This window comes from Mangifera indica, chromosome 16 (genome assembly GCF_011075055.1).
Source record: "Mangifera indica cultivar Alphonso chromosome 16, CATAS_Mindica_2.1, whole genome shotgun sequence".
NCBI lineage: Eukaryota > Viridiplantae > Streptophyta > Magnoliopsida > Sapindales > Anacardiaceae > Mangifera > Mangifera indica.
The window spans coordinates 10110230-10122377 of record NC_058152.1 but is presented as its reverse complement, the minus strand read 5'-3'; the positions used below and the strand labels follow the sequence as shown (position 1 = coordinate 10122377).

General features: G+C 29.1%; 2 protein-coding genes across 2 annotated transcripts; both read right to left on the bottom strand.

Moving 5' to 3' along the window:
* Nucleotides 1-4480: 4480 nt before the first annotated feature.
* LOC123198930 (floral homeotic protein GLOBOSA-like) lies at nt 4481-5413 on the bottom strand. Its single transcript, XM_044613736.1, has one exon. The coding sequence runs from the start codon at nt 5411-5413 to the stop codon at nt 4481-4483; it is 933 nt and encodes a 310-aa protein (XP_044469671.1).
* A 2145-nt stretch (nt 5414-7558) lies between these two features.
* LOC123198805 (WAT1-related protein At5g64700-like) lies at nt 7559-10341 on the bottom strand. The gene is made up of 7 exons (XM_044613587.1): nt 10073-10341; nt 9926-9988; nt 9696-9812; nt 9219-9474; nt 8266-8424; nt 8026-8177; nt 7559-7789 (listed from the first exon to the last, which is right to left on the bottom strand). Exons 1-7 carry the CDS (start codon nt 10246-10248, stop codon nt 7612-7614), a joined length of 1101 nt encoding a protein of 366 aa, XP_044469522.1. The 5' UTR covers nt 10249-10341; the 3' UTR covers nt 7559-7611.
* Between the last annotated feature and the right edge of the window lie 1807 nt (nt 10342-12148).

Below are 12148 nucleotides of genomic sequence, written 5' to 3'. Positions count from 1 at the left end.
GAAATTACTAATATCATAAAAAAAAAATTAAAATAAAATAAATCATGATAAAAAGTTAGTTTTACATCACTTTATAATTAAGTTTTAAAAGATTTGATAACTTAAATATATAAATAAGAAAAAAATATGGCATAAATTCATTGGATGTTTATATGAATAATGTGGTATATTTTAGATTTTCCATAAAATAACATAAATTCTTTTAGAAGAAAATATTAATGTGAGGAAAGGTCTTATTTCAATGTTATTTGTATATATTTTTTTAAAATAAAATTATACGTATTCATTTTGTATACATAAATAGGTATGCATTTGATATATGTCATCACATAAATATATGATTTTGAATTAAGAATATAATAACATCAAATCACATAAAAACATACATAAACATATGTCTATTTGTCTGCTTAAAATGGTTACGTATAATATTAATCTTTTTTATAACAATGGATGTCTAAAATTTTGTTAACACAATCGATTATTTCTTAAATTTCCTTTTTGGTAACAAAAACTCAAACTGGAATTATTTCTTAAATTATTACAAGATAAATTTCATATACTTTCATATATTTTACAAACTATGTATTACAAGATAAATTTAAATTGGAATAACTCATAAAAATCTTACCAAAAAAAAAACTCATATAAAAAACTTTAAGTGATTATTTAATAAACTTTGTAAATATGTGTACAAAAAGTGTCATTATATTAAAAACTCATAACATGTTCACTAATAAAATAGTAAATGTGTGTAATAACATAAAGTTAAACCCCTTCTTATACAATCCTCTTTTACTAATCCTCATTCCTTCTCAACCTTGCATAATCATGTCCTACTGGCAAATTAAACCTAATAAACGAATAAGTCTTAAACACTCAATTAGTATGTGATTCTTAAGGTTCCTTTAATCTTGTACATAATTTAATTTTCATTTATCTTATGGTTCTTTAACATAATAACTTGCATATTCTTTCATACAACTATAATCATCTAGGGCACATCTCTTAACCCTTCTTATGATGACAAAATACACTAAGTCTTATCCTTAACTACTTATGAAATCATGATAATTCTTTTTTCATAACAAGCTCTTTGTTTCACTTTACATTTTCGGTTAGATTGGGTTGCAAATCCATAAACACTCAAACCATATGAGGATTTCCTTCAATCTTTAATCTTTAAATCCTTTGAATGATCCTTCAAATTACATGATTTCAATCCTCAAATGCCTATTTACCTGATATGAATTGAAATTGACAAAGAAATGCAAATTTTCTCTTTATAAAAAACCGTATTTTTTTGATAACTTTCACTTTGAATCAAGTATTTCTTCTACTGAAATAGATTATATTATAATTACTTTCTAACCTATGAGTGATCATTCATCAACCTTGAATGATTATCATGCTATGAAAGGGCATTCATTCAAAATGAATGACCATTCATCAACCTTTTTTTCTTATAAAAATATATTAAATCAATTTAAATTAATAAAAAATGATCATAATACCCTTATAGGTGTTATAATTCCTTTTCTTTATTTGACATTCAACCTAAAATTCACTCGAATTGCTCTAGGAACCTCTTTCTCTCTCTTTCTCTCTCTTGTCTTACTCTACTTCCCAAGGAGTTTCATCAACCTTGTAATTCCTCCGATGGACTTTAACTAGTGGAATATCTTGTTCTAGATCTCTTTCACATTTCTATCCAATATTTGCACTGGTCATTCCTTAAAGACCAAACTATCCTATATATATCTTCACCTTATTAATTCTTAAAACATGTGAAAGATCACCAACTTGCTTATACAACAGAAAGCATGGAACACATTATGAACGTGATATGTGTTTGTTGGTAGAGCAAGTTGATAAGCCACATTACCATTCCTTTCTAACACTTTGAAAGGTCTAATATACCTCAAAGTTAGCTTCCCTTTTTGTCCAAATCTCATCACATATCAGTAGGAGCTATCTTTACAAAAACCTTATCGTCCACACTAAACTCCAAGTCTCATTTCCTCTAGTCAGCATAACTCTTCTATTGGTCATAGGCTTATCTCATCCTCTTCTAGATCAATCTTCAATCATCATTCATTTTTGTGTCACTTTTTATCTCTCACCTTACTTTATCCCAATACAATGGTAATATGCATCACTTTAACCTTCGTTTGATAACTACTATTATAGGCATATTCTATCAATGACATATCTGCTTAACTGGCCCCATGATCCAAATAATAAACTCTCAGCATATCCTCGATCACCTAGTTGGTTCTCTTAGTTTGACCATTTGCTTAGGGATGATACGTTGTATTAAATGCTAAACTCATGCCTAAAAGCTTTTGAATACCTTTCCAAAAGGCTGACACAAATCAAGTGTCTTAATATAAAATTTTTTTGGTACACCATGCAATCTCACTATTTCTCTAACATATAGCTTACCCAGTTGCTTCATGATCATGTTATCCATAATAGGTAAGATATGCACTGATTTGGTCAACCAATCAATAACACTCATAACACATCATAACCCATTTGAACTCTTGGTAGATTGATTATGAGATCCATTGATATATGTTCTCATCTCCACTCAAAAATACTAAGAGGGTATAATGTCTCTAATTGTCTCATATGCTCAGTCTTAACTTGTTCGTAGGTTACAATTAGCCTCAAATTCACCTATGTTATTCTTCATACTTGACCACTAGAACATTTTCTTTAGATCCTGATACATCTTTACACTCCCAGATTGGGTTGTGCAAAATGTATTATGATCCTTTAAAAAAAAAATTCAATCTCTCAACTCATCATCCTAGGGAATGCAAACTTTCCTTGTTACATCCACAAGTATGTCCTAAGGACATTATAGTCATATTTCTTTAAGTGATTAATCCATTTTTATATTTGATGTAATATACGGTCGTGCATGGTAGATTGCATGCCCATACATGAGCTTAAAGGGCAAATTTGTAATTGGTCACAATGTACAACCATGCATGGAATGTGCATGACTATACAGTCGAGCGATTAATGGACAATTTTTTTTTTTGTCCAGGCACACTTGGAGCCTAAATTTTGTCATACCCAAAACTGAATTTTTTAGGTATTGTATCTTGAAATTGACTGGCTCAATTGATAGTCCTAATATTGGATGTATAATTCGTTGAGAGTAGGTTATGTAAAAGTATATTATAAAAAAGAAAAAGAATAGAAAAGAACCCAAACATGTAACACTATTTCATGCAATTTTTTTAAGAACTTATTCCCCCCCAAAGTACGCCGTTTTGTCAAATTTTTCCCTGTTAACTTTGAAAATCTTATTTACCTACCCATAGGTAGTTAAAATTAATTGAGTTCGTTAATTATATCATTTTCCCTTCTAAACCCTAAAAACTAACAATTTTTCCCTAACCCAAGTTTTCAAAAACAACATTTTCCCCCTTAGGTTTTCTAATTTTTCATATTTAATTTTTCAATGATGAAGAAAGTTCTCCAACGATCTCCAAACAATGTTTCTTCCAGTTTGACATGTCCTTCTTTCAGTTGTCTTCCTTCCAATGTTGTGCGACATCATCGTCGATGAAAACGAATCATCTTCTTTCAGAGACGAAGATAAGGTTTTCATCAACGACGAAGACTCTTCGTTGACAAAGAGTCTTCGTCGACAAAGAGTCTTCGTCTTTGTCAACGACGATACCACATAACATTGAAAAGAGGACTCGTCGAAGAGGAAGAGACATTGCCTAAAGATCGTCAGAGAACTCTCTTTGTCGTTGAAAAATTGAATCTAAAAAATTGGAAACCCCAGGGGGAAAATGCTATTTTTGAAAACTTGGATAAGAGAAAATTGTTAGTTTTTAGGGTTTAGGAGAGAAAATAAAATCAAATTTAAGTTTATTTTTATATTAAATATAAAATGACGATTTTTCCTTTAAAACTAATAGATTTAACTGCTCATGAATGGGTAAATGAGATTTTCAAAGTTAATAAAGGAAAACTTAGGAAAACAATATACTTTTGGTGGGAATAAGTCCTTTGGCCTTTTTTAAAACTAGACTTTGGTTGACCCAATTTGAGAAGGAATTATTCATAATAGAAAAAGGAAAATATTATAGAAAAAATATATCAGTATTGATTTCATTTAAATAAAGAGTGATTACAGGGATTCTCATTAATTATATACATCAACACAAATTTGATAAAGGGAAAATTATATTAGTATTCCTTGTAGTAATAATAAAAATCGTTATAAGGTGAACATCCCCTTATAACAATGTCAAATTGGAACAAAGCTTCAAGCTTAAATATCGTTTTATATATGTGACTTTTTCTTATTTAAATATTAAAATATATATACATATGAATGTCAATCACATTAACAATGAAATAAAGAAAATTCCACAGCTAATATTTAATTGGAATCCTCACAATAAAAAATCAACTTCATAGAATTTACTTCAAATCTCGAACTTGAAATCTACAGCCTTCTTCTCTTGCTATTGGCCCCGAATTGGTTCATGTCAAATTGGAAATTAGGATTAAACTGAGAGGCATGCTGATGCTGCATTTGAGACGAAAATTTCTGTAGAAAAGGAAATTGCTCATAAGGCAAAAATGGCTGCAGACTTGAACCAAAGAAATTCACAGGCATTGGATTTTCTAGCATTGCTGCCATGGGATCATAGTACGTCGACTTGACTAATTGTGGGTAGTTTGTATTTTGATTCATCATCATAAAATTCATCGAATTATTCAGAGGATTAAGATCAAACGGTTGCATATGGAGAGCCTGATTAGGAGGATAAAATGGAAGATTAATTTGCCTATTGTTCATCATAAAATTCATCGAATTGTTCATTATTTCTACTTCTTCCATTTTATGATTTTCCTGGAGCAAAGGCTGACCATTGTTGCAGCCGTCCATTAAATCTTTTTCTTCCTTGAGAATTGCAATTTTTCTTCTTGCAACTTCAAGAATGGCGTCGAATTTAACGAGAAGATGATTGAGTTGATCATCGGAAGAATTCTCTAAACGATCACTCCAAGCACAAGGGAACTTCCCTTCCAAATTATCCTTCCGAATTTTTTCAATTTTTTGTTCAAGTTTTCTCCTCCTGTTCACGAAGAAATCAAACAAGTTTAAACTCTTCATCCCACGATCGGATAAAGCTGCTTTCTCTCTAAACAAATCTATAACTTGGAGAAAATCCTCACGGTTCTTGGGAAACGTCTCCATCTCTGCCGGACGATTGTTCAACTTGGGCCTGTAAATGATCATGCACGTAGGAATTCCGCACAGAGTTGCAAACTCTTGAACCTTCTTCTCCAAACCCTTCTTCCTTTTCTGATAAGTCACCATTCGAGACTTCTCTTTCTTTATCAGTTCCATCGATAACTTTCCGCGACCCATCTTTTGATCTACAATAATGCAGAGTAAAATTTAGCCAAACCCTAATTACATTAGATTAAACTTGTTTATACAATAATACAGGAATTTGAATTAAACTATGTATAGAAATAAACTGTCAACAGTTTGTGATTAGGTCACATTAGATGGTATAAATAAGTTTATGTAATTTGTTTTACATATAGTATTACTAAAAAAATACTATATTTGTTATTGATATGCTTGTTGTTGAAAAACCCTATTCATTAAAGTAGTTTTTGTTATTGATATGCTTGAAAACACATGAGAATCAGAGACTAAAAAGAACAATTATAAAGGAAATTTTACATGAAAAATTGAGGGAAAAGCATTAAAATAAAGAGAGAATAATTAAGATAAAGGAACCACCTTTAAGGTAATGGCTTCACAGAAGGGGAATTTGATCTACAGCAAGAAAGGTAAAAAATAATAACAATGGGGTTATTTCATTCACCTTTATAGAAGTCAGGGATTCGGTTTCCATGAATCAAATCAAAGTTCTTCTAACAAATATGGAAAGCAAATAAAAAATATTGTATTTACAATTACACACGTAATTTTAGTCAAACTTTAAATAACAAAATCGATTAGAATCTTACATAATCCTAATTTTAATTGCTTGCTTGGCTTTTGTGCTAATCTCTCTCTCTCTCATCTCTCTCACACACACATATATATTATATATATATATAATATTTAAAAAAATATACCCTATGATATATAATTGAGTAATATATATATAACTATTTTAAATACATAAATAAATATACATTTATATATGACATCGTGTGATTAGATGTTATTTTATTTTTAATTTAAAATTATCTAATCATATAATAATATATATGAAATATTTATTAATTTATGTATTTAAAATATATATATATATATATATATATATATATATATATATATAATATATATATATATATTTATTATTAATTTTATGTTTTTATAGGAAATTCTATGCATTTAAGATAAGACTGAACAGGTAAGAGTAATGTTATATCATTGCAATGAAGGCTATTAAGAAAATTTTCGTCAGTGCTCTGTATTAATCATTATATAAATACAGTAATCAGCATGATATAATTTTATGTTACATATTATAAGTTCCCGTATGGTTGGATTTGTATGATCTTGGATCAAACCAGTTGAGGTCAAATTAAAATTTGAGTTTGTTTTTATAAAATAAGTTGAGATTAAATCAATTCGGAAACTTAATTTGTAATTGACTCGGATTCGATTCAAAACTTAATTATTTTCAAGTCCAGTTTGAACCTTAGTTTAAGAATTGGGTTTTAAAAAAAAAAGAAAATGAGTTAATTTAAATCAACAATAAAATTACATATATTTATTTTGTTATACAAATATATATACATTTATAGATATCATCATATTATTAAGTGATTTTGAATTAAAAATAAAATAATATATAATTATATATATATATATATATATAATTATATATAAAATAATAATAATAATATTACTAAAAACCGTTGATACTTTTATGTTGATTTGGGCCGCCTTATGTTTACAGAAAATTTGAATGAAAGCCCAATTGTCTATTTCAACTGAATCCAAGACAACAAACTGAATTACATTCAAAAAATTAAATAATAATAATAATCGTGGAAACAGAAATCATAAAATTTCTCATCGCTGAATGGGGCAGAATAACCTTGCAAATTTCATAATCTACTTCACTATTTCACCTTTTTTTTTTTTCTTTTTCAAAGTAAACAGTGCTCATATTATGAACTTATGCTCAGGCCCACTTAGGGTTGCTTGTTGTTCGGCTTTTACAAGTTAAAGTTGAAAAATGATTGGTTTGTTGATGTTGGCATCGGAATTTGTTTTGTCAGTAATCCATTTCATGATTTTTTTCTATTCATTTTATTTTTTTAATACCTTTTTCTAGTGTTATTATTCATTAATTTAAATTTAATCAAGTTATTTTATATCTAATCATATTTAAATTAGTTTTTATTTGAATTTGAATCATTTTTAGTCTACCTTTATTAAGATATTTTTGTTATTAACACGTTAAACACATTTTTTACTACATATTATAGAAAACACAAACTTTTTTTAGTAATTACTAAAAAAAAAACAGAGACAGTGAAGTGAAAGCGGAAAGCAAATAGTTCAAATTTCTATCACATCAGCTGCAAGATTAATTAAACAAATAATGGAGATGGTGGAGCAACAATTGCTAATTTCAGTTGATTATCTGAGGAGCTTAATTTCTCAGCTTGAGTTGGCAAGCAACTTCTCTCCTCCAATACTTTTTGCTCTTTGCTCTTCCCCCATAACACACTATATAGTCCCCCAACTAGCAATAATCCACCCAAAATTCTGCATAATTAAACAAACACAAGATCATCAGATCATGAAATTACACATTTAATTATGGGGTCAATACGTAACATCGATCAGTTTAAGTCAATCAAATAATCTAAATTACAAGTGAAAGAAACCATACAATTATGTATAGACATTTTTAAGTATATAATTAAATATATAGATAACATATTATTATATGATTAAGTGATTTTAAATTAATAGTAGAGTAACATGATGAAAATTAGTACCTTCCTAGATTAATAATCTCACATAAGAGAAATACAGAACTGAGCATGGTGAAAATTAGTGTCAAGGGGGTTGACATGGCCAAGAACACTGGCCCTTTCTTCTCGACAACCCATGCTTGTAAGTAAAATGAAACCCCAGTCACCACAATTCCCTGTCAAAATTTGTAGACAAGTTAATTAGGTATGTTTTTCTACCTATATCATCTGATACATGGATGCTTGGAATAGTGAAATACTTACGCAATAAGCCACAGCGAGGAGTCTGAGATTCCAACCAAGAACCCACTCATGAGGGTCTCTAACCAAAACAATGGCAATACAAAAAGATTGAACTGAGCTCATAAAGCATTGAAGAGTTGTAAAGAGAAGCTTTGAAGGGTAGCTTTTCAACACACGGGCCTGCATGTTTCATACAATACTCAATCAATTAATTAAATTATTCAAATCAATCTAACCATTTCAATTGTGAAAAGAGTGGATTCCATTTTTCCACCCAAAGTTTGGCCTTAAAACACTTTTTCCCCCAAAATTAAAATATGTTAATGAAACAACAGTATTAAGAATATGAAATTACAATTTAATCTCTACTATTTTATTTTTCTAAATTACCATATAATCCTAAATTAGCAAAAAATAAAAATAACCTTTTAAATATTCAAATTATATAAGAAATATCTTATTTCTTTTCTTTTCACCATCACCTTTTATTCCTCTCTTCTCATAGATAGGGGTGTGTTTGTTGTATAATTACATATCAAGGAGTAAATAATAATTTTTGAAAATAGTAGTGGTTTTTTTTTTTAATTTTTAGGAGGTTATTCAAAAAAAGTTCAGGGATCTTTTAAAAACTTTTTGGCATATATAGTATGTCCCTAATAGTTTCAAAAATTATAGGTACATCCGTAAAGAATTGAAAAAAATACAACAAAGGGTTAAACTATTATGTTTAAAATGTTTAGATTTGATAAAATATAATTTTTTTATTTTTTCAAATTTAATTTATAGTAAAATTATTCTTTTGCTCTTACATTGTTAATTTAAAAAAAAAAGTTTAATTTTGAGTGGAAAAATGTTTTCAACTGAGGGTAAAAAAGTGTTTTTAGGTCAAACCTTGGGGGGAAATATGCCATTTACCCTTGTGTATACTATTAATATACAAGTGTATGGAGGTGTCAAATTAATTTATTAATTACCTGCAAAACAAGCCACAACCCCCAACAGGTGTTAGAAGTGAGCATGAGGAAGCAACCCTTTATCCAAGTTTTTCCAGAGTTCTGAGCATGACCCTCAACTTCATGGCTATTATGAAGGTCAAAAATGTGAAGATGGCAGGCAATTTTGAACTGGGGGCCATTGTAAAACGCCAGAGCGGCTACACCGCCGGTACATATTAATATTCCCACAAGCTTAGCCACCCCTGGGATTGTCCTCAGCTTCAACGTCTCCATCCTGTAACACAGTAAAAACTCAACTGATTAAATCTTGAGCTCAGAGTGTTTAATATGTATGTGTCTGTGTGATCATATGGAGTTAAAAATCTTTTGGCTCTTACAAACAAGACACCAACTATCTTTTTCAAGGTTTCCTTCCCATGAAGGAATAACTCTAAAACGTACGACTCATTCACCATCACCTCTTGAAATTTTAGAGCTTAGTTTAATTTTATTTACCCGAGAAGAACTGCCAAGAAGAAAGTAATGACAGGAAGGCAATTTGTAGTAGCAGCAGCCAAAGTTGCAGAAGTGTAAATCAAAGCAATACCATACAAGTCTAAACTCAAAGTTATCCTGAAAATTCATAAACACAGATGGTATTAAGTCATACTGTCAAGGTTTGTAAAAACATAAAGGAAAGTAAAAAAAGAAAGAAAGAATGTTTATCGAATTATGGATATACATACCCGAATAAAGAGAGCATAAAAATCTTGCAAAAGGTCGAAAATGGCAGAGGAGGAGCAGTTTTCCTGGTAGAACGCCAAAATGAGTTCTAAATTAGTCACTTAAATAATAATTTACATGGAGCCATGGAGGTTTTCATTAACGTTTACCATTCTATGAACGTGGAGAGAGGAATTAAGAAAACTGTAGCAGCAGCTTGTCTGTAGAAGATGAACACAAAATTGTTCATGCCGCCATTGAATGCAGCCTTGGAGAGCAAGAACATGCCTGCATAAATTGCTTGAACAAGAAGCACAGCCAAGTAAGACTTGTTTAATCTAACCATATTAATTCTTAATTAAATTTTCTTTGTGATTGCTCAAAGAAAACTTGGCTCACTCTCAAATTACAAAGTTAATTAGAAGGAGAATAATGGCGAAGGTTTTTATAAGTTCATAAAGCCATGGGCAATGAAGAGAATGCTCACTGACAGTAACAATTTTCTCCTGTTGGTACGTGTGTGGTGAAGATAATGGGCTGCTTTAAGGGACCACAATTGCTTGGCTAGCTATCAAGTGATCTTTATTTACTATCAATACATGCAAAATGTTGAAAATGTTTTTATTAAGATAAATATAAAATGTACAAATAAATTATACAAATTTATTTGAATAAACTAATATAATAATATTTAATTAGTTGATTTTAAAATTAAAAAATATGATATAATTATAAATTACAATATTAATTTATATAATTAAGTTAGTAAAATTCGTTGGTATGTATAGTTTTATTTTTTTATACATTTTTTTTCGAAGAATTGGTTCGGATTTTAAGAAAGTAGATACTCCTTTGCTATTTTCGGTGCTCCACTGTCAAATTCCTTGGAATTTTCTCAGGTTAATTCTCCACTCGGAAAATTATTTTAATGTTTTAATTCCAAATGAGAACAACGTGAGAATTAAGAAGAAGATTCATGGTAGCCAGTCTTGGTATTTATTCAGGAGATTCTTTTGACTTGAATTTCTATTCCATCATATGTTTAATTCTTCGTGTAACACAATAATATTATTGATCTTTTACCTAAATCTTTTGAAAATTAGCCTTTTCATTAAAATTAGTGTTGGGCTTGAGTCCCAATTGGGATAAAACAATAATCCAAGTTTTTATATGGGTATCATAATGTGAAATTGAACTAAGCCAATTTGATTTAATTGAGTTGTCAAAAATTGGTTTATAGATTCATCTTCTCAAATGATATTTCATTTTTAGCGAAACTTTTTCTCTTTTTCTTTAACAAACCCATTGTTAACCGAGCTAGTTAAACTAAATTTGAAGTTAACTATTTTGAATTAAATTAAACTCATATTGATCATTATTCGAATTTAGCTTGATCCAAATCTACACACATTAAGATTGCTTATGTTAATAAAAAAAAATTATTAACTTTTTAGACCTTAAATTAAAATCAACCGTTTTGTGAACAGTCTTGTGTTAGTGTGTCGTGCCGTGGGAGAACTATAGAATGCTAAATTTATATGTTGGACTCTTACCTACTAATTGTTTAATGTTTGAGACTACATATTGTTTTAGCACCCAAAAAAGAGAGAAAAAGTACATACTGTAAGCAAATAAAATATATTAGAGTCGTCGTCGCCTACTTCTGATGGATTTTTTATTCAACTTTGCATCATGTTAATTAAGTAGTTAATGGAAAAAAAACACACTTTGGTATTGAGACGAAAGGCATCACGGAATATTATTAATTAAATTATTCATAATTTGTAATAACAATAAAATTACGTGTCTATATTTTTTAGTACAAAAATAGATATATAAATGATATAGTAGTATGTGATTAAATGATTTTTAATTAAGAATAAAATAACACTCAATCAGATGATGATATATTATCTATATATGCATTTGTATAAAATGTTAAATTAAAAATTTTGAAGACCTAGATTGTCATATAATCTAAATCTTTAAAACTCCAAAATCATGAGATGTTGCTCTTTGGTTGGACAAAGATGGTGAAAATGTTAGCTAACAGTGAGAACTAATTCTGGTCGTCAGAGATGGAAGGAAAATGCAGTTTTTTAAAGTTTAATTAGGGAAGGAGGGTTGTTAATTTTCTAAATTAAGAAAATGAAATAAGATAAATTTTTAGGGTTTAGATGTAAAATAATAATTTTACTCATACCTTTAATAGAAAATTCTAATAGAAATTAACTTATGAGATGATA

Coding starts and splice junctions, on each gene's coding strand:
- LOC123198930 (XM_044613736.1), bottom strand. CDS start 5,413: ATGGGTCGCGGAAAGTTATCGATGGAACTGATAAAGAAAGAGAAGTCT.
- LOC123198805 (XM_044613587.1), bottom strand. CDS start 10,248: ATGGTTAGATTAAACAAGTCTTACTTGGCTGTGCTTCTTGTTCAAGCA. Junction 9,475..9,695: donor TTCTTGGCAGTTCTTCTCGG/GTAAATAAAATT, acceptor ACTGTGTTACAG/GATGGAGACGTTGAAGCTGA. Junction 7,790..8,025: donor GAGATTATTAATCTAGGAAG/GTACTAATTTTC, acceptor TTAATTATGCAG/AATTTTGGGTGGATTATTGC.